Raw genomic sequence first — 22,085 nt, forward strand, 5'->3', positions numbered from 1 at the left:
AGTATACAGTAGGCCTAAATTCTACTCTAGTCTGGGATGCTGATGCCGCATTACAGATCAAATATATTAAAATAAATAAATGGGGAAGGTAAATCTAACATCCAACAGAAGAAGAATTAGAAGAAACACAACGGGGTCGTTTAATGGTGCGTGCATTGTTATTACATTGTTATTACATTGTTATTATTTATGAACAGAATCAAATAAAAAATCGCGCTCAAAATGTGACACTCCCACTTTTTTTTCTCCGGTTTAACGCTACATTCACATCACGTGGTAGACGCCGCTGCACGGAGACAGACGACAACAGCCGCTGAAATAGCAGATTGAAGGAAGATAGTCTCTTGGTAGGGTGGAGGGATATTAACGAAGGAAATGGGAGTAGAAATTGAGACAATAACCCCGGGCGATGGTAAAATATTTTTATGCATATCTTTAGCTCAAGATTTCTGATGGATATCCGTTAATTCATTTAAATTTACATACAAAAAATGCAGCTTCTCATAGTCTTCTCATGCCGTTATCCTGTTTTAGCGTCGCATCGTCTTTTCATGCCCGTTATCCGGTTTTTCTATGTCTTTTTCTCCCACAGGAAGGACCTTCCCTAAAAAAGGACAGACGTGTGTGGTGCATTATGTTGGTGAGTTTGGGAGATTAATTTCCAGTGTCTGTCTGTATGCAAGCACCAATGCAAATTCCCCCCAAATCTCAGAATAATTCATATTTTTGATAGGCCACAACCTTGGCGATTGGGTGCATTTTTGTTTCATTAGTAATATTTTCATTCGGATGCAATTGCAAATACATCTTTAGCTCTGGCCACACAACAATGTGTTGCTATACATCTTTCTGTACAAGGGAGGCAGGGGGCTTCTTAGTATTGGAATGCGGTTATTACTACATTGTAAAATTGAGCAACATTGTAACATCGCGTGCGAAGTCAAGACTACCATGTTACAATGTTGCCGCCGGTCACTTCATAGGTGATTATAGTAGGGTAATATAACATGCAGGTAGGTGTCTGTCTTGAGCGTTCAGACGTCGGCAGCTGCAGGGTTCAATCCGAGGTCGAGCCAGACGAGACAGCGAAGGGTTTAAACCCGGTCTGATACCCTGCCTTTGAAGTTGAGGGGATTGGTGACGTTGGATAGCACTATTGCTGTCTGATGGCTGTTAATGATTTTTTCCTTTCGTTGTAATTGTTTACTAATGAGTTAGTTGCAGGGGTTGGTATATTTTAACACTTTCTCCATGTTCTCATACGATTTAGACTATTCAATTGTCAGCTATCTAGTTGTAGGATAGCTGCTATTGTAGTCCTAACACCGTTATTGGATTATCATGTAACTTTTATTATACTCGGATTCATTCATACACAAAATATTTAAGCCACTGGCAAGATCCTACATGTTTTACTATGTTTGCTATAGCAACAGTATTTTTTCTCTCCACTTTTTGATTTCCTGTCAGAAAATGATATTTTCCTGTTGTTCATGTGTGAACTGTACCCTCATGCAATAGCGGGTGCTTGGGTAAAATCACTGGGGAAGCCAAGCCAGTAAAAAAGCCATATTACAACCTATGTTGTGATAATTGTGTTGTTTGCTCTATAACCCGTTAGTTCATACACCACCCTGATATGCAATATGGCCGAGACAACAAAAAAAGACAACAGTCACACAGTGGCCCGAATAAATTAAACTACACATATACTTGTTTCATCACAAAACCAGAAAGCAACATCTGTCCGGTGTCCACAAAAACAAATATTGCATGTAACAAATAGTTAAATGACCTACAGCATGGTTCATCAAGTTAATGTTTTCTACAGTTTACTAAACAACTGCTGGGTTTAGATCCACGTAGTTACCGCAAGTCAGCACGAAGACAACAGGAGCACTGCCTCCCTTATTCCTGCACCATTTACACTTCAACATTAAAACGTCATCAAATCAACTAGGCTATAATACAGTGGAAACAAACTGAAAGATACCAAAAACAATTTAGTCCAATCAATGTTGCTAATTATCATGTGACTGTCCATGGTACAGCTTTCTCTGTGTGTGTGTGTGTGTTTAAAAAAAAGTTGACTCACCATACTTGTAGACTAGTTTAATGACAATGTCATTCTCCTCTCTTTCATGTTGGTAAAACTTTCTATGGCTTTGTCATACAGTACACTTTTAGTTTTTGTTGTCATAGGCTACCTAGCTAAAATACTTGCTAGCCTAACTTCCTTGCATGGGCAATAATGAACCAGCTAAGTTAGCTAGCTAGTTAACGTGAGCCTACTAGGCTACATATTGCATTTCAATCATCTCAGGCCAGTGGCTCAATATATGAATTTATGGTTAGATCAGAATCACCATCATAATCATTTGCCTGAGTCCAAATCTCCATCCATGACTTAGGAAAGGGCTGATTTAGCAAGCTAGCTACTACAGGACAACAACACAAGCAGACCAGGAATGGACAAGTTTTTCTGACAATGTTTTGCTTTGGATGCGATTTGATTGGTGTAAAGCCAAATCCAAACTGGCCTCTTTTTCGGGGACATTTTTCTGCGCCAGGACAACCGACAGTTGAGCTCAGCTTTTTTATTATTAACTGAGGCGAAATGCTTGCTGGCATCAATCAATCAAATGCTATGACGGCAACATGTCATACTCTTTTGGTCCAGACAGCAACAGATACATGGGCAACAAATACTGAGACAGAGGGGCGCTGTTTCCCTTGCTCTGATGATTTCTCCGGTGAGATTCGGCCATTTGTCAATTTAAGGGAAATTATAAAAACAGAGAGAGGTGAAAGAATAAATGATTTTATACCATTTCTTTTTTTATTGCTAAAATATTTTTGTGAAGCCTGGCTTCCATTGACTTCAATCATTACACTCCACTGCCCTCATGTAATGATAAATCAGTCTCCTATAATCTGCTCCCTGACGGGACATTTTTGAGACTTTCAACAACGATAACGTTCGACGTCAAATATATACAACTGAAAAAGTTTTTGCATTATAAATTCCATCCCTAATAGATCATTATATTGGCCTACGCAGAGAGAGGGAGAGAGAAAATGTACAAATCTGGCCACCCAACCTTGCCACGTCTGGGATTACTATCTATATCTTGCCCCCTGATGTGCCCGACAGCAGTGGACACCAGAGATTAGCCCCCTCCTGGCCAGATTAGTGGTAATAACAACAGTACACAATGAATAGGGATGGATTGTACACAACAGTACACATGCCTCCTCGGGATGGATTGCCGATTGCGGACGCCCTGTTATGGCCATATTTTCCTGTCACTTTGCTGCCCACCCCCAGAGACAGCTGCAGGGGCTATTTCTGCTATCCGTGGAATCCCTTCATTTGCATTCAGGGAGATAGTTTTACACTAGCTCAAAAGATATATTGTTAATGCTTCGTTAACTGTCGGTTTTGTCCCTTGTGTGTTGCATAACAGTAGATATGGAAGTAGACCTACAAGAGCCACAGGATGTACGTCTTTCATCTTAAGTGTTCGTCTGTCTGCTGGAACTCAAGTTAGTTTGGGTTTTAGTACAGGAATTGCACCCCCAGTCCAGTTCTGAAATTATTGCCTTGAACCGTAACAGACATTCCACCATCTCTGTTACAGATTGTCAAAATAAATCCTCTCTGCCTCTCATTTCCTCCTCCTCAGGCTCCCTGACGGATGGACGCAAGTTTGACTCCTCCCGTGACAGGGACAAGCCCTTCAGGTTTAAAATAGGAAAACAGGAAGTGATACGTGGCTGGGAAGAGGGAGTCGTGCAGGTAGGTGTACTGTGCAGACATCTCTGGTGTCTGTCTGCCCCTACTTCTAGCAAGTACAGGAGAAGGGTTTTACAATGAAATGACCACGTCCTTGTAATGGAGAGGTTGCCATTTTGCCAAAGCACAGAATGTCCCATCGTTGTATTTCTGTGCTGTGCATGAACCCTCGGTCAAGATTATCCAGAGCAAATACATTTATATTACTTGATGAATTAAACTGTTCCAGGTACAGCCATACCTTCTCTATCAGTAGGAAGATAATGGCCTTTATTCATAGTATTTCTCTGAACATATGACATGCTTTGTGTGGGCTATACAAGACGGTTTGAAGTATTTGCATAAACCTTTACATTAGTTTCACTGTTACTGGGGCACTACACACAGTCCGGTCTGTTTGTTGTACAGCCCTGTGACGTGTAGCTGCAGCAGATTGAAAGGGAAATGTGTGCAACAGGAGAGAGAGACTGAGGCATTGTGCACTTCAAAGCAGTTCGCTGGGCTTTTGCCAGGAGGTTGATTACATAATATTCTTATCAAGGGCGACAGATGCAGTGAAGAGACGTGCCCGTATTAGTCTTTGTTGTGTTGGCTAGGCATTCTCCCAGCCAATGGCAGTTCTCCACAAGAGCCCTCAGCGTTTTCATCAGAGGCTCTACACTTACAGCATGACAAACCGCTCCCCCAATCACACACACACACTAAGCGTCTGGTCTGGGGTCAATTGCTGCTTAAGTACAACCAAAAAGTGATGCATAAATGAACACAATTTGAACAAAAAAGTTGTCAACAGTATCATAAAATGAATGCTTCTTTCCGAAAATAAGCATAGAGGTTCCTCTATAGCTTATCTCAGTGTGGCTGTGCTTGACCTATATCCCCCTCACTTGTTTGCAGATGAGTGTCGGTCAGAGAGCCAAGCTGACCTGCTCGCCTGACTTTGCCTATGGAGCAAAGGGCCACCCGGGGATCATTCCACCCAATGCCACCCTCATCTTTGATGTTGAGCTACTGAGCCTTGAATGAAGTACTTTTTAAAGATTTTCTAAGTGTTTTGTTATTATCTGTAGTTTTCAATAATAGCACAAATGCATCTACAAGTCTATGGATTCAATATAATCCCTTTGTCCTCTTCCTCCTCTGTCTTTGCAGGTTTCTACCTAGGAAACATGTAGAAAAGCTAGGAGAGTCTGCACTTGATTCTATAAGAGACCTGAGTCTATAGTTCCACCACTTTGGTCACTATTTTATCCATATATACAAAATCTGCGTTATCAATTTTGTTTTTCTTTAAAAACCTATGGGCCATAACCTTAAAACCTTACAAACCTTGATGTTTTTAAATTGTGCTTTACTTTGTTTTGTGAAATGATTGGTTGTGCATGGTTATATGAGTAACACAAAATACCAATGAAATATTAGCAGCGACATTCATCTCTTTTCAAGAGTACCTATCAGTAACATAGAGGGCTGGTGCTTGACGTGAATCCTACCTGAGGAACAAAACTAAGAGAATATGAAAAGTACATGTTTGCATCCATACCTCTCCCAGATGAAAGTAGAACCAATATGAATTGATTTTATAGTTGTATGGCTTAGTGTAATGTTGAGAGGCATAAGTGTAGTAAAATATTGAGTCATGGGAATGGCTTAATGGTATAAAACAGGAACATTGTTTGATATGTTATTTACCCAGACTAAATAGTGATGTTTCCTTTAATTTTGATTGTTAACTTTATTAGGCGCTAGTGAGCATTCTGCGCAGAGGAACTAGTACAGAAGAGAATTGTTGTATCATATTGTGTTTCTCATTTACGAGACATACGACCAACCAACTAGCCGGTTCTGCATGTCATACTAATGATATCCTGATCTCTATACGTGTCGAAGCTTTTTGCATTCCAATATTTTTTGTTGTGGCTTATGTTTCTTTCCAAGTCAAATCTTTAACCCTGTTGAAAACCATAAACGTGTTATTAACAGTGATGGAAACCATATAGTATACGTACATTAATTGGAGTAGTGATGATGCTTTAGAAGTGAAATGCCTGAAATGATTGAAAAGGGGGTTGAGGAATCGATTCAGTTGTGACCTCCCCCACCTTATTTTGTCTCACAACTTGACATTATATCTTTTTCAGATGCCATCTTTCTAAAATATGTGTATGCGACCAATACAATTTGACTTGATAACTAAGAATGACTTCTACTTTACCTGTAATTTAATGGTAAATATTTTTTTGTCAGCGTCATTAGACTGACACCACACTGCCTAAATTAAAATGCTGTGTTGTGGTAGTCGTGTGACAGAGACATCCATGTTTTGTATCACATTTAAAAGTCTGTTGAAATAGAGTTAAATCTAATGCAGATAGAACATGTTCAGATGCTGGCCATCATTGCTCTTGATGTTACAGCTGTCTAGGCGCATGGCACAAATGCAGTCCTATGTACTGTCTATTTGTGTGCAGTCCTATGTACTGTCTATTTGTGTGCAGTCCTATGTACTGTCTATTTGTGTGCTGAGTTACATACGCAGGCACAACCAATACATGTTTTTGCAGTTGCAATAAAGTGCTCTCTACCTGCTTTGTGGAAAGTCTTTTTTTTTTTTTTCAATTACTGGAATATCTGGCATTAATGAGGTTGGGGGTATTAAATAATGATTTTTTGTTGAAATTTTGCGTTGTAATTTCAGAAAATGTACATATATCTGCAGTAATAGTAGAATGATAGTGTTTCCCAGTATTATTTACCCTCCAGTGTTGTGATTGGCTGTGATATTCGCCTATTCGCCTATACCAAAACCGAAACTAAAAGGCTCACGCCTTGATCACACCTAGTGTTTTGAATATTGGTACACCAGAAATACTGTAAATAAATGTCCTATGGAACGCGTTGCAGTGCAGTTGCTGTCTACATGTGTGATGGATTTATCGAACGTATGAATCAAACTGTATGTCTATACGGCTTGACATAAATGGTAGCAGAAGGAGAATGTTTAACTTTTGTTGCACACATATCCAGATGATACGAGGCGCCAAGCCCGTGTCTCTGCCATGTTGCTGGTGAGGGGAGATTTGTTTTTTAATACAGCCTACTTAGTGTTTTTGCAATTCACCTAGCTTCAACATAGGGAAGAAATGCTGAGACATTCTAGGTGTAGTGACACCTTTTAAGTATCAAGGTGTTCAATTAGTGACTGCTTTGCTATAGAAACCGAAGTTGTATCTGGGGATTGGAATAGGTAGGTTTCATGGATCATCGTTCATATTCATATAGATTATAATATATGAGCCATCACCCACAGCAAGACGTAGAAGAGTGGCAAAATTGCTCCACTGTAGTAGTAGCATTATGCCCCATTTTCCACTGATGAACAGTTGCTGAACTAACTAAATTCACAGATTGTCTATAACCACCTCATATCGCACAATTTCAAGTACTTGCAAAAATCTTGAAAATTAGATATTCATTACCATAGGAACATTCATTATGTATGCCTTGAGACAACAACAGCAGCTGATAGGCGGTCATTGGCTATGTCACCACTGTCATTGACTTGGGTTTTCTAGACCAGGAAATTAGCGGTGACTCAGAATATCACTTCTCAACAGCAGTGGTGTCGTCCGAAGTACGAAGCAGAAAAAGAGTATCCTAACTATACTCGGAGGTTTTTCCTGAGATATTCACAATCAAAACTTTTAAGGTGAGTTTACATTATGTCCAACCACACTTCCCGTTAGCTAGCGTAGCTCTCCTGGTTAGCTAAGTACTGTTAGCTTGCTAGCACATTTATCGAAGCAAGGTGGTTGAACATAAGTAATGTATTCACCAGCGACGTGTTAGCCGAGATTGGAGGAATAAATAAAGAGTACATCTTGTCTTGATACATTTAGCTAACTATGTAGCTAGTTAACCTAGGTATCTCATCGTTTAGCCACAACTTCTTGTTGTTAACTAGCTACAGTTAGCCGATGAAATTCTATAGCTAGTTTAGTTAGCATATATAGCTAACTAGCCAAGTTAGCTAGCGAGACGCACTGTGCCTTCCACATGGTTGTCTTTTATTATATGGTGTCACAGTGAGGCTATTGAAGTTAGCCTGGCCAGGTAAGTACAGTTAACTGGCTAGCAAACTAGATATTCAGCTACATACCTAGCTAACGTTAACTATATTTGTTTACAACTGTTAACTCTCAATGTTTTGAAACCTCTGACTCATGACATCATGGGATTTCTTGACACATGCTACAACATTTCAAATGTCACACATAGAGAGATGTGTGCTGTAGAGAACCCCCCCCCCCACCCCAACAATTGGCCAGCTGTAGTTCATTCCTATGGATGTCAATGGTTTAGTTCAGTGTAGCTTCGTCCTGCAAGTAGCCATTTTAAATGACCATTTATATAAAATTAAAATAAATATCTTTTAATGTTGCAAATGGGTAGCCATCTGTAAAATTTAAAAGTCAACATTTTTACTATAAACGGTCATTTTAAATGGCTAGTTGAGGGATGAAGGAAACTTCAGTACTGTAGGATTGCACAGAAGAACATTCTGAATGGGGTAGCTAGGCATATATTTTAAACAACTTGGTATACACTGGTTGAAAACAAAGAGGAAGGTGAGTGGACATAAAACATGTCATTAGTTATAATAGTGGACCTTGTGATCATTGTCGTTGTCGTCCCCCCCCCCCCCCCCTCCCTCCTCTGGCCGTGCATTGCTTACCACAGCCACCTTTCTCCACCATGTCAGTAGACCAGAATACGTTGCCAAGGGGATAACATTCTTTGTGTATCCAATTCGTTTTAAGCTCAAGGAAGTGCTGAAGTTTTCCCCTTCTGTAGCGTTTGCTGGACATGTCTGTGTAGACAAAAACCACACTATTTCCTACAGAGCGACTGAAATTGCTTCACTCTGTATTCTTGTCAGAAGCACATCGTGCACGACACAATTCTTGTCCCTATTTGATTAATTTAGTTAGCCTATTCTTGCTAAGGAATCCCCCCCCCCCCCCCTCATCTCAGTACTACAAAAACACTTGTAGTTCCTGGTAGGGAATGAGGTAACCAGCCCAAGAACAAGGTTATTTTATTCCAAGGTTTCCACTTTTATCCAGGAATAAGCCAGCCCATGTTTCTGAGGGGTGGGGGGCACATTTCAAATGAAAACATGGAAAGTGTCTTGGTGTTCAGAGACATAATGGAGTGTGTGTCTCTGGTCTGTGAATTGGATGTGTAGTGTACAGTAGTCTTGACTTAGTAATGTGATTGGTGGGCATGTTTAGCTTGGCTCAGTGATTGTGCTAAATGTTCACATTATGTGCTTATTTTTACTCCTTTTTTTTATTTATTTTTTTACTTTGTAGTAGTGTCAACCTGTTTGTTTGGAATGTGTTAGTAGGGTTATGTCTTTTCACAACTGTGTCTTGTATGTCGTTTTTGTAGAGGAACAAGGATTGGGCTGTTTTCATGATGTGTGGTTTGACAGTGCTAATATGTGTAGGAGTGAGTATCATTTGCATCAATGTTGTGGGATAGGGTTTATACACGTGTAGGAGTGTTTTTTTCCGTTCTCTAAGTCCGCTGTGTGTGTTGTAGTTTTTCATTTCGTTGTGTGTGTGGGAGAGAACTTGGACATTGACACTGACTGTGGTCGACATGGTAGCAGTGTATCATTGACTACCTCTAAGTTCCTGTTTCCTGTTCATGGCTTACAGCATATCTTGTGATCTATTCATAAAGTGGGATGCCACAGTGTATAATATGAAAGTGAAAAGGAACAGCATGTGACATGGACCTGAACATCTCTCTCGGGCTTTTCCTTTTCACCACCGTTCTCAACAACACACTGGAGACACCAACTTATAAACAAACCATCATTCACAGTGATTCTGATGTCATACCGGACATGTGACCAGACCAGTTCATGCCTTCTCTTCTTCCTGTAATGACCCGTATGGCTCACGTGACATCTTAACGAATGTACGCATAGGCCGACACCAACAACTTGATCAGAAAAACACGATAGCAAAAGCCCTTGTCCTTAAAGGCAAGGCTTGTACGTTTGAGTAGTAGTTGTTGTTGAATAGTCATTCATAAGTGACTGGGCTCTTACTCCTCGGCATGGTAGGTGTCTACTGTAGACTCTGGGGCAGTTTCACCTGCCACACCCTATAGTACAGCTGATCTCTATTTACTCTGTACTGGATATGTGTACTCTGTCATGTGATGCACTCTGTCATTCCCTCTCGCTCTCGCTCTCTCTCTCTCTTTCATTCCCTCCCTCTCTTTCATTCCCTCCCTCTCTCTCATTCCCTCCCTCTCTCTCACATTCACTCTCTGTCATTCCTTCCATCTCTCACTCCCTCTCTCTCTCCCTCCCTCTCTCTCTCTCATTCCCTCTCTCTCTTGCTCCCCGTCTCCCTCTCTCTCTCTCCCTCCCTCTCTCTCTCTCATTCCCTCTCTCTCTTGCTCCCTGTCTCCCTCTCTCTCTCTCTCTCATTCCCTCCCTCTCTCTCTCTCATTCTCTCGCTCATTCCCTCTCTCATTCTCTCGCTCATTCCCTCTCTCATTCTCTCGCTCATTCCCTCTCTCATTCTCTCGCTCATTCCCGCTCTCATTCTCTCGCTCATTCCCGCTCTCATTCTCTCGCTCATTCCCTCTCTCATTCCCTCTCTCTCTCTCATTCCCTCTCTCTCATTCTCTCTCTCTCTCTCATTCCCCCCTGCCCCCACTCTCTCTCTCTCTCTGTCATTTCCTCTCCCTTACTCTCTCTCTCTCTCTCTCTCCTCTCTCTCTCTCTCTCTCTCTCTCTCTCTCTCTCTCTCTCTCTCTCTCTCTCTCCTCTCTCTCCTCTCTCTCTCTCTCTCTCTCTCTCTCTCTCTCTCTCTCTCTCTCTCTCTCTCTCTCTCTCTCTCTCTCCTCTCTCTCTCTCTCTCTCTCTCTCTCTCTCTCTCTCTCTCTCTCCTCTCTCTCTCTCTCTCTCTCTCTCTCTCTCTCTCTCTCTCTCTCCTCTCTCTCTCTCTCTCTCTCTCTCTCTCCTCTCTCTCTCTCTCTCTCTCTCTCTCTCTCTCTCTCCTCTCTCTCTCTCCTCTCTCTCTCTCTCTCTCTCTCTGTCATTCCTTCCCTCCCTCTCTCTCATTCTCTCTCTCTGTCATTCCTTCCCTCCCTCTCTCTCATTCTCTCTCTCTCTCCCTCTGTCATTCCCTCCCTCTCTCTCTGTCTCTCATTTCGCCCCACCCTCACTCTGTCTCTCATTCACTCTGTCATTTCCTCTCTGTCATTCCTTCCCTCCCTCTCTCTCATTCTCTCTCTCTGTCATTCCTTCCCTCCCTCTCTCTCATTCTCTCTCTCTCTCCCTCTGTCATTCCCTCCCTCTCTCTCTGTCTCTCATTTCGCCCCACCCTCACTCTGTCTCTCATTCACTCTGTCATTTCCTCTCTCTCTCTCTCTCTCTCTCTCTCTCTCTCTCTCTCTCTCTCTCTCTCTCTCTCTCTCTCTCTCTCTCTCTCTCTCTCTCTCTCTCTCTCTCTCTCTCTCTCTCTCTCTCTCTCTCTCTGTCATTCCTTCCCTCCCTCTCTCTCATTCTCTCTCTCTGTCATTCCTTCCCTCCCTCTCTCTCATTCTCTCTCTCTCTCCCTCTGTCATTCCCTCCCTCTCTCTCTGTCTCTCATTTCGCCCCACCCTCACTCTGTCTCTCATTCACTCTGTCATTTCCTCTCTCTCTCTCTCTCTCTCTCTCTCTCTCTCTCTCTCTCTCTCTGTCATTCCTTCCCTCCCTCTCTCTCATTCTCTCTCTCTGTCATTCCTTCCCTCCCTCTCTCTCATTCTCTCTCTCTCTCCCTCTGTCATTCCCTCCCTCTCTCTCTGTCTCTCATTTCGCCCCACCCTCACTCTGTCTCTCATTCACTCTGTCATTTCCTCTCTCTCTCTCTCTCTCTCTCTCTCTCTCTCTCTCTCTCTCTGTCATTCCCTCCCCCTCTCTCTCTCTCTCTCTCTCTCTCATTCTCTCTCTGTCATTCCCTCTCTCTCTCTCTCTCTCTCTCTCTCTCTCTCTCTCTCTCTCTCTCTCTCTCTCTCTCTCTCTCTCTCTCTCTCCTCTCTCTCTCCTCTCTCTCTCTCTCTCTCTCTCTCTCTCTCCCCCTCTCTCTCTCTCTCTCTCTCTCTCTGTCATTCCCTCCCCCTCTCTCTCTCTCTCTCTCTCTCATTCTCTCTCTGTCATTCCCTCTCTCTCTCTCTCTCTCTCTCTCTCTCTCTCTCTCTCTCTCTCTCTCTCTCTCTCTCTCTCTCTCTCTCTCTCTCTCATTCCCTCTCCCTCATTCCTTCCATCTCTCTCTCTTTCTAGTGGGTGTAAGTGAGCTTTTAGTTTCTCGTTAACTCTGTCTGTAGGCCTATCTCTTCCAGTAAAAGGGAAACTGCTCTCTCATCCTGTTTGTGTCTTGCTATTCCATTAGGCCTAGATCCATTCGTTTTGCTCCACCCACAGGACTGAGGACACAGGACTGAGGACACAGGACACAGGACTGAGGGTGGAGCAAAACGAATGGATCTAGGCCTAATGGAATAGCAAGACACAAACAGGATGAGAGAGCTATACTAGTTTTCCATGATAACTTGTTTGTATTTGTTTACCAGCTTTGAGGGAGCGAAGGCTCAGTACCAAAACACAGACCATATCAGCCCCAGTACATACTGTACTTTGCCCTCAGAAAGTATTCATACCCAATGACTTATTCCACATTTTATTGTGTTACAGCCTTAATTCAAAATGTATTAAATACATTTTTCTCTACACACAATACCCCATAATGACAAAGTTAAAACATTTTTGCAAAATTATTCACACGCCTGAGTCAATACTTTGTAGAAGCACTTTTGGCAGTGATTAGAGCTGTGAGTCTTTCTGGGTAAGTCTCTAAGAGCTTTCCACACCTTTGCCCATTTATTTTTTTTAAAAAATCTTCAAGCTCTGTCAAGTTGGGGAGCAATATCCAAACGCCTGAATGTACCACGTTCATCTGTACAAACAATTGTGCGCAAGTATAAACACCATGGGACCACGCAGCCGTCATACCGCCCAGGAAGGAGACGCGTTCTGTCTCCTAGAGATGAACGTACTTTGGTGCGAAAAGTGCAAGTCAGTCCCAGAACATCAGCAAAGGACCTTGTGAACATGCTGGAGGAAACGGGTACAAAAGTATCTATATCCACAGTAAAATGAGTCCTATATCGGCAACCTGAAAGGCCGCTCAGCAAGTTTGAAGCCACTGCTCCAAAACCGCCATAAAAAAGCCAGACTACGGTTTGCAAATGCACATGGGGACAAATATTGTACTTTTTGGAGAAATGTCCTCTGGTCTGGTGAAACAAAATAGAACTGTTTGGCCATAATGACCATCGTTATGTTTGGAGGAAAAAGAGGGAGGCTTGCAAGCCGAAAAACACCATCCCAACCGTGAAGAACGGGTGGCAGCATCATGTTGTGGGGGTGCTTTGCTGCAGCACGGACTGGTGCACGTCACAAAATAGATGGCATCAGGAGGGAGGGAAATTATGTGGATATATTGAAGCAACATCTCAAGACATCAGTCAGGAAGTTAAAGCTTGGTCGGAAATGGTTTTTCGAAATGGACAATGACCCCAAGCATACTTCCAAAGTTGTGGCAAAATGGCTTAAGGACAACAAGTCAAGGTATTGGAGTGGCCATCACAAAGCCCTGACCTCAATCCTATAGAAAATGTGTGGGCAGAACTGAAAAAGCGTGTGCGAGCAAGTAGGCCTACAAACCTGACTCAGTTACACCAGCTCTGTCAGGAGGAATGGGCCAAAATTCACCCAACTTATTGTGGGAAGCTTGTGGAAGACTACCCAAAACATTTGACCCAAGTTAAACTATTTAATGGCAATGCTACCAAATACTAATTGAGTGTATGTAAACTTCTGACCCACTGGAAATGTGATGAAAGAAATAAAAGCTGAAATAAATAATTCTCTCTACTATTATTGAGATTTCACATTCTTAAAATAAAGTGGTGATCCTAACTGACCCAAGACAGGGAATATTTACTAGAATTAAATGTCAGGAATTGTGAAACTGAGTTTAAATGTATTTGGTTAAGGTGTATGTAAACTTCCGACCTCAACTGTATGTTAGTATTGTAATTTTTGGAGTAACTATAATGGTGATGTTTTTTCCTATCACAGCCATTAAACTCAAACTGTTTTAAAGTCACCATTGGCCTCGGGGTGAAATACCGAAGCGGTTTCCTTCCTCACCGGCAACGCCTGTATCTTTGTAGTGCCTGGGTGTATTGTTAGACCATCCAAAGTGTAATGAATAACTTCACCATGCTCAAAGAGCTATTCAATGTCAGCTTAAAAAAAATATCCATCTACCAATAGGTGCCCTTGGCGAAGCGTTGGAAAATCTTCCTGGTTGAATCTGTGTTTGAAAATCACTGCTTGGTTGAGGGGCCTTATAGATAATCGTATGTGTGGGGTACAGAGGTAGTCGTTCAGAAATCACATTTAACACCAATATTGCACACAGTGAGTCCATGCAACTTACTATGACTTGTTAAGCAATTAAAAAATAAAACATTTATGCTCGCCATAACAAAGAGGCTGAATACTTATTGACTCTAGACATTTCATATATAATTGTATTTTTTCTCTCGAAAAACTGTGTAGGCCAGTGACCCCTCCCCCCAAAAATCTCAATTTAATCGATTTTAAATTCAAGATTTAACATAACAAAATGTGGAAAAAGTCAAGGGGTGTGAATACTTTCTGAAGGCCTTGTACCAGGTAGAAACCACCACAAGCTTCCTCCAATAGGTTTCAGTGTTGTCTAATAGATGTCATGTAGTTTCTTGGTTTTTAGTTGCTAGCAACTACTTTTTGTTCCTTGACTAACTTTTTATGACATCAATGTTTTCTTGTTGATAGTAGACATCCGGAGATCAAAAGCTCAGCTCCTTGAGATATTTGTTGCTGTGTTGCTCGTTCAGTGTCTGGGGACAAGGCAGCAGTACAAACGGGCTGCAGGTTGAGGCTTACATAACATGTGTGTTAACTGGTGAAGTGCCCTGAGGGATTGCTGTGTGTGAACAATGACACAATTCTGCCTGTTGTGTATGTTTTGACTGTTACTTTACAGTACAAACCGAAATGCTCAAATCAACCTACATTGTTTTACATGTCGAGGTTAGGTAACCTTTCAACCTTGATGTTGTGAAAATGCTTTGAGAACATAATAGAATAAAAAAAATTGAGCACCTAGCTCAGGATAGTGGCCTCAGTGCCTAGCCCAGGATAGTGGCCTCAGTGCCTAGCCCAGGATAGAAAGTGGCTTCAGCACCACCTAGCTTAGGATAGAAAGATGTGGCGCATAGGGCGGCTGACAATCACGGCCGGTTGTGATACAGCCTGGAATCGAACCAGGGTCTGTAGTGACACCTCTTGCACTGAGATGCAGTGCCTTAGACTGCTGCGCCACTCGGGAGCCGCCTCCTAGATAGCTAGGTGTCTGTTCTGAAAGAGTTAGCTACAGACATGTAGTGTTGCTAACAGTGTCCACTTTTATTAAATCAATTGCAGCTAGTTGTGAGACTTACCAAATGATGCTGCCAATGTCACTAGGCTACCTAGCAAAATATCCATCAATGGTAGCTGAGCTTGCCGTGGTTTCGGACTAGTTGGCTAGCTAGCCCATCTTGCACGGTGTGTGTATATATATTTTTTGTCAACTTATCGTTCATGCCATGTTACCTGGCTAGTCTCTTAACAGGATAGCCTTCTATAAAGGCACTTATTTTCATAATTTTTGTATTGTCAAAATTTTAAACATTCTCAATGAGGCTACAAACATGCAATCTAATCTGGGCTGCTTGTCAGACGAACCATTCAAGTGATGTCATTGATGACACCTTATCAAGATGGCGGCACGCAGTAGTCATGAGGCCATTTAAAAAAAAAAAAAAGAAAAAAAAAAAAGGTTTTAACATTAAATATGAGCTTTCAGTATTTTTAAGGGTAGGAACATTCTTCTTTATCACATTTTGGTTATCAAAATCACCTTAACTTACTACAGTCAGTTTCTAGCCTACATTGTTCGTTCTAGAACTAGCCCAGGCTACAGTATGTGGATAAGAAGGGTATCTTTGACTTGTTTGTTAGTTAGGTCTTTATAGGCTGTTCTGACCACACCCACTCCTCTGCTTACATCACATCTTTGTTGCCGTTAGCTACCCTTCTCTCCATTTTCCGTCTCACAATAATGAAAGGAGTGAGTGATTATGGGAAGGGGTCTGGAAGTGCAGAAATGGATCATGGTGGATTAGTGGTGAAAAACTTAAGCCTCAATTGAAAAACAGGAATCTCATTATGAGCTTTATGGTCCTGGAGTCGCCATGCCATGTGTGTCACTCTTTCAGAGCTGTGTATGGGCACGGGTCTATAGACAGACACAGACCAACCGCTCTGTTCTCCAACCCTCTGTCTGTGTGGTCCAGAGCCCCCCCCCCCCCTCTCTGATCCTGTCTTCCGCCACATTATTCTCAGCTAGGGATTTGCCATCAAAGGTTAGCAGTTTATAGGTGAGATTCTCTCTCATATGTATTGTGTTATTTACTCTTCTCATGCCAACATTATAACAGTTTCCTTTGTGTTCTTCCCACAGAATGTCGCTGTATCCATCCCTCGAGGATCTTAAGGTGGACAAGGTCATGAAGGTAAGGAAAACCCAGTATCGGACAGAATATTGGACTTTAAAAAAAAGTAGGCTACTCTGATCTCCTCCCGACTGTTAACCTTTCTGGACTACCCATCCCGGATCCGGGATAATTGTCATCAGAAACGCTGACTAGCATAGCCTAGCATAGCGCCACAGGTAAATAATATAATATCATGAAATCACAAGTGCAATATTGCAAAACACAACTTAGCCTTTTGTTAATCCATCTGTTGTCTCATTTTGAAATAATGCTTTACAGCGAAAGCAATACAAGCGTTTGTTTAAGTTTATCGATCGCTCGACAAAACAATAAGTACACCTAGCATCGGGTAACTTGGTCACGAAAATCAGAAAAGCAATCAAATTAATCGTTTACCTTTGATGATCTTCGGATGTTTTCACTCACGAGACTCCCAGTTAGACAACAAATGTTCCTTTTGTTCCATAAAGATATTTTTTATATCCAAATACCTCCGTTAGTTTGATGCGTTATGCCCAGGAATCCACCGGAAAGAGCGGTCACGACAACGCCGACAAAAATTTCAAATTATATCCATAATGTCCACAGAAACATGTCAAATGTTTTTTATAATCCATCCTCAGGGTGTTTTTCACCCTGAGAATATATCAACCGGGACAGTTGGCTTTTTACTAGGACCGGGAGTAACAATGGCTGCCTTTCTCTTTTGCGCACAACTCACTCTGAGAGCCCCCACCTATCCACTTACGCAATGTGGTCGTTCACGCTCATTCTTCAAAATAAAAGCCTGAAACTACGTCTAAAGGCTGTTGACACCTTAGGGAAGCCATAGAAAAATAAGTCTGGTTGATATCCCTTTATATGTAAGAGTTGTATTGAGTTTCAGTGTGGGGGGTACCATCCTACTGTGAGTTGTATACACAGTCAGTTAGGGAAGCAAAGGCTAGCTTTTTCAAACAAATGTGCATCCTGTAGCACTAAATCCAAAAAGTTCTGGGACACTAAAGTCCATGGAGAATAAGAGCACCTCCTCCCAGCTGCCCACTGCACTGAGGCTAGGAAAAACTGTCACCACTGATAAATCTACGATAATCGAAAATTGCAATAAACATTTTTCTACAGCTGGCCATGCTTTCCACCTGGCTATGCCTACCCGTCAACAGCTCTGCACCCCCCACAGCAACTTGCCCAAGCCCCCCCCCCCCCCCCCACTTCTCCTTCACCCAAATCCAGATAGCTGATGTTCTGAAAGAGCTGCAAAATCTGGACCCCTATAAATCAGCTGGGCTAGACAATCTGGACCCTCTCTTTCTAAAATGTTCTGCCGAAATTGTTGGAACCTCTATTACTAATTAGGAGCCTGTTCAACCTCTTTCGTACCGCCTGAGATCCCTAAAGATTGGAAAGCTACCGATGTCATCCCCCTCTTCAAAGGAGGAGACACTCTAGACTCAAACTGTTAGACCTATATCCATCCTGCCCTGCCTTTCTAAGGTCTTCGAAAGCCAAGTTAATAAACAGATCACCGACCATTTCGAATCCCACTGTACCTTCTCCACAATGCAATCTGGTTTCCGAGCTGGTCATGGGTGCACCTCAGCCACGCTCAAGGTCCAAAACGATATCATAACCGCCATCGATAAAAGACAGTACTGTGCAGCCGTCTTCATCGACCTGGCCAAGGCTTTTGACTCTGTCACTCACAAGCCTTGGCTTCTCAAATGACTGCCTCGCCTGGTTCTCAGACAGAGTTCAGCGTGTCAAATCAGAGGGCCCGTTGTCCGGACCTATAGCAGTCTCTATGGGGGTGCCACAGGGTTCAATTCTCAGACCGACTCCTTTCTCTGTATATATCAATGATGTCGCTCTTGCTGCTGGTGATTCTCTGATCCACCTCTACGCAGACAACACCATTCTGTATACATCTGGCCCTTCTTTAGACACTGTTAACAAACCTCCAAACGAGTTTCAATGCTCTACAACTCTCCTTCCGTGTCCTCCAACTGCTCTTAAATGCTAGTAAAACCAAATGCATGCTCTTCAACTGATTGCTGCCCTCACCCGCCTGCCCCCCCCGGCTAGCATCACTACTCTGGACGGTTCTGACTTAGAATATGTGGACAACTACAAATACCTAGGTGTCTGGTGAAACTGTAAACTCTCTTTCCAGACTCACATTAAGCATCTCCAATCCAAAGTTAAATCTAGAATCGACTTCATATTTTGCAACAAAGCCTCCTTCACTCATGCTGCCAAACATACCCTTGTAAAACTGACCGTCCTACCGATCCTTGACTTCGGCGATGTCATTTACAAACTTGCCTCCAACACTCGACTCAGACTGCATTCAATTTGCTATCACAGTGCCATCCGTTTTGTCACCAAAGCCCCGTATACTACCCACCACTGCGACCTGTATGCTCTCGTTGGATGGCCCTTGCTACATATTCGTCGCCAAACCCACTGGCTCCAGTTCATCTGTAAGTTTTTGCTAGGTAAAGCCCCACCATATCTCAGCTCACTGGTCACAATAGCAACACCCACCCGTAGCACGCGCCCCAGCAGGTATATTTCACTGGGCATCCTCAAAGCCAACTCCTCCTTTGGCCACCTTTACTTCCAGTTCTCTGCTGCCAATGACTGGAACGAATTGTAAAAATCACTGAAGCTGGAGACTCATATCTCCCTCACTAACTTTAAGCATCAGCTGTCAGAGCAGCTTACAGATTATTGCACCTGTACACAGCCCATCTGTAAATATCCCACCCAACTACCTCATCCCCATATTGTTATTTTTAGTTGTTGCTGTTTTGCACCCCAGTATCTCTAACTGCACATTCATCTACACATGTACCAGTGTTAATGCTAAATTGTAATTATATCACCGCTATGGCCTATTTATTGCCTTACCCATCTAATCTTACTACACCCTGTACATAGATTTTCAATTGTGCTATTGTCTGCACGTTTATTTATTCTATGTGTAACTCTGTGTTGTTGTTTGTGTCGCTTTGCTTTATCTTGGCCAGGTCGCAGTTGTAAATGAGAACTTGTTCTCAACTGGCCAACCTGGTTAAATAAAGGTGAAAAAATATATATATATTTAGTTTCAGTGTGGCAACATAATAAACGTCTCTACTGTCTTTCTCCAAGGCTCAGACCCAATTTGCCCATACCACTGCTACCCCAGCCATCGCCGAGGGGACCTACCAGCCACCGGCTGCTGGGCTGGGGATGCCATCATCAGGTGAGGCCTGGGCCACACGTTAAAGGGATACCTCGGGATTTTGGCAGTGTGTCTCTTTATCTACTTCCACAGTGTCGTATGAACATGTGGATACCATTTGTTATGTCTTCTAGTCATTGCACTAAAGTTACTGAGCAACGTCCTTCAAACTGCACGCAGAGATACGTAGAGTATCACAGACCATATTTTGTAGTTTCCCTGTTGGTTGCCCTCCTCCAGACCAGGGTGTTCCTATTTACAAAACTTTTCAGAGTAGGTTTGCTGCTCTAGGACCAGGTCCTTCCTTGTCTATGTAATCTTATTCATTATGATCTGAAAGGAAACACTGATCCTAGAGCTGCACTTAAACTCTGAGACACTTTATGAATACAGGCCCTGGTCTCTCACTTTTTTTCCTACTCTCCCTTTTGTCTCTTGGTTTCCCTCTCCATCTTTGTGTCTGTTTGGGGCTCTTCTCTGAATCAGGCTGTTGTTAGTGGTGAAAGGCCTTTCGGCTCTGTAGTGTGGTGTTGAGAGGAGATAAAGACATGCGGAGGATTAGAGGCAGTCGGGGGTATGGGGTCTTATTGAATGTTCTTTAGCTCAGCTCCTACTCTGTGGATCGTTCCCCTCTTAGTCTCGGCGTCTTTCATTGAGTGAGGGTGAAATGGGCAGGGAGACCACAGTGAGCAGTCTCTCAATGCAGGGATTACAATGGTGAGAGGTAGGGAGGGAGGTGTATAAGATAAAAGGAAGGTGGACAGGGGCCCACAGGGAGGGGGAAAAAAGGTGGTTTTCTGCTCTTTTTCACTTGTTCCCCTCTCACTCTCTCATTCTCTCTTTCTCAGTATGGGATGTGCTCTGGGCTTTGGTTTTCTCCCTGTGGAGCTAGCTTATGGTTGACATGGAGACGGCTGGTCTGGTGGCAGCGCTGGGGAGGGGAGTTTTCTTCCTCAGGCCTGAAGGGGACAGACAGGAAAGGTGGTGAAGGAAATGGCCCTGCATGACATCACCACTGGACCTCAGCCCAACCACAGCTCTCACTGCCGCCCGCTTCCTCATTTCCTCCAATCATATCTCTGCAACCCCTCTCATTGCTCTCCCTTCATTCCCTCACACACACCTCCTTTGTTCTGTTATTACACACCACCTCCTCCTCTGTCCTGTTATTACACACCACCTCCTCCTCTGTCCTGTTATTACACACCACCACCTCCTCTGTCCTGTTATTACACACCACCACCTCCTCTGTCCTGTTATTACACACCACCACCTCCTCTGTCCTGTTATTACACACCACCACCTCCTCTGTCCTGTTATTACACACCACCACCTCCTCTGTCCTGTTATGACACACCACCTCCTCCTCTGTCCTGTTATGACACACCACCACCTCCTCTGTCCTGTTATTACACACCACCACCTCCTCTGTCCTGTTATTACACCTCCTCCTCTGTCCTGTTATTACACACCACCACCTCCTCTGTCCTGTTATTACACACCACCTCCTCCTCTGTCCGGTTATTACACACCACCACCTCCTCTGTCCTGTTATTACACACCACCACCTCCTCTGTCCTGTTATTACACCTCCTCCTCTGTCCTGTTATGACACACCACCACCTCCTCTGTCCTGTTATTACACACCACCTCCTCCTCTGTCCGGTTATTACACACCACCACCTCCTCTGTCCTGTTATTACACCTCCTCCTCTGTCCTGTTATTACACCTCCTCCTCTGTCCTGTTATTACACCTCCTCCTCTGTCCTGTTATTACACACCACCTCCTCCTCTGTTCTGTTATTACACACCACCTCCTCCTCTGTCCTGTTATTACACCTCCTCCTCTGTCCTGTTATTACACACCACCACCTCCTCTGTCCTGTTATGACACACCACCACCTCCTCTGTTCTGTTATGACACATCACCTCCTTTGTTCTGTTATGACACACCACCACCTCCTCTGTTCTGTTATGACACACCACCTCCTCCTCTGTTCTGTTATGACACACCACCTCCTCCTCTGTTCTGTTATGACACACCACCTCCTCTGTTCTGTTATGACACACCACCTCCTCCTCTGTTCTGTTATGACACACCACCTCCTCCTCTGTTCTGTTATGACACACCACCTCCTCCTCTGTTCTGTTATGACACACCACCTCCTCCTCTGTTCTGTTATGACACACCACCTCCTCCTCTGTTCTGTTATGACACACCACCTCCTCCTCTGTTCTGTTATGACACACCACCTCCTCCTCTGTTCTGTTATGACACACCACCTCCTCCTCTGTTCTGTTATGACACACCACCTCCTCCTCTGTTCTGTTATGACACA

The 22,085-nt window shown here is 43.2% G+C and overlaps 2 protein-coding genes across 2 annotated transcripts in view; both read left to right on the forward strand.

Annotated features, from left to right (window-relative positions):
* The first annotated feature begins 265 nt into the window (after positions 1-265).
* On the forward strand, positions 266-6,384 carry LOC129861274 (peptidyl-prolyl cis-trans isomerase FKBP1A-like). The gene is made up of 5 exons (XM_055932553.1): positions 266-412; positions 593-640; positions 3,687-3,799; positions 4,694-4,823; positions 4,949-6,384. Exons 1-4 carry the CDS (start codon positions 376-378, stop codon positions 4,820-4,822), a joined length of 327 nt encoding a protein of 108 aa, XP_055788528.1. The 5' UTR covers positions 266-375; the 3' UTR covers position 4,823; positions 4,949-6,384.
* A 940-nt stretch (positions 6,385-7,324) lies between these two features.
* The window catches only part of LOC129861273 (syntenin-1-like), a 45,555-nt gene continuing 30,794 nt past the window's right edge, over positions 7,325-22,085 (forward strand). Inside the window, exons 1-3 of the mRNA XM_055932551.1 lie at positions 7,325-7,505; positions 16,486-16,537; positions 19,673-19,766. Of these exons, the coding sequence (XP_055788526.1) occupies positions 16,487-16,537; positions 19,673-19,766 (145 nt within the window). The 5' untranslated portion in view covers positions 7,325-7,505; position 16,486. The remainder of the gene's footprint in view (positions 7,506-16,485; positions 16,538-19,672; positions 19,767-22,085) is intronic.

This window comes from Salvelinus fontinalis, chromosome 8, assembly GCF_029448725.1.
Source record: "Salvelinus fontinalis isolate EN_2023a chromosome 8, ASM2944872v1, whole genome shotgun sequence".
Taxonomy (NCBI): Eukaryota; Metazoa; Chordata; class Actinopteri; order Salmoniformes; family Salmonidae; genus Salvelinus; species Salvelinus fontinalis.

Coding starts and splice junctions, on each gene's coding strand:
- LOC129861274 (XM_055932553.1), top strand. CDS start 376: ATGGGAGTAGAAATTGAGACAATAACCCCGGGCGATG. Junction 641..3,686: donor GTGTGTGGTGCATTATGTTG/GTGAGTTTGGGA, acceptor CCTCCTCCTCAG/GCTCCCTGACGGATGGACGC. Junction 3,800..4,693: donor GGGAAGAGGGAGTCGTGCAG/GTAGGTGTACTG, acceptor ACTTGTTTGCAG/ATGAGTGTCGGTCAGAGAGC.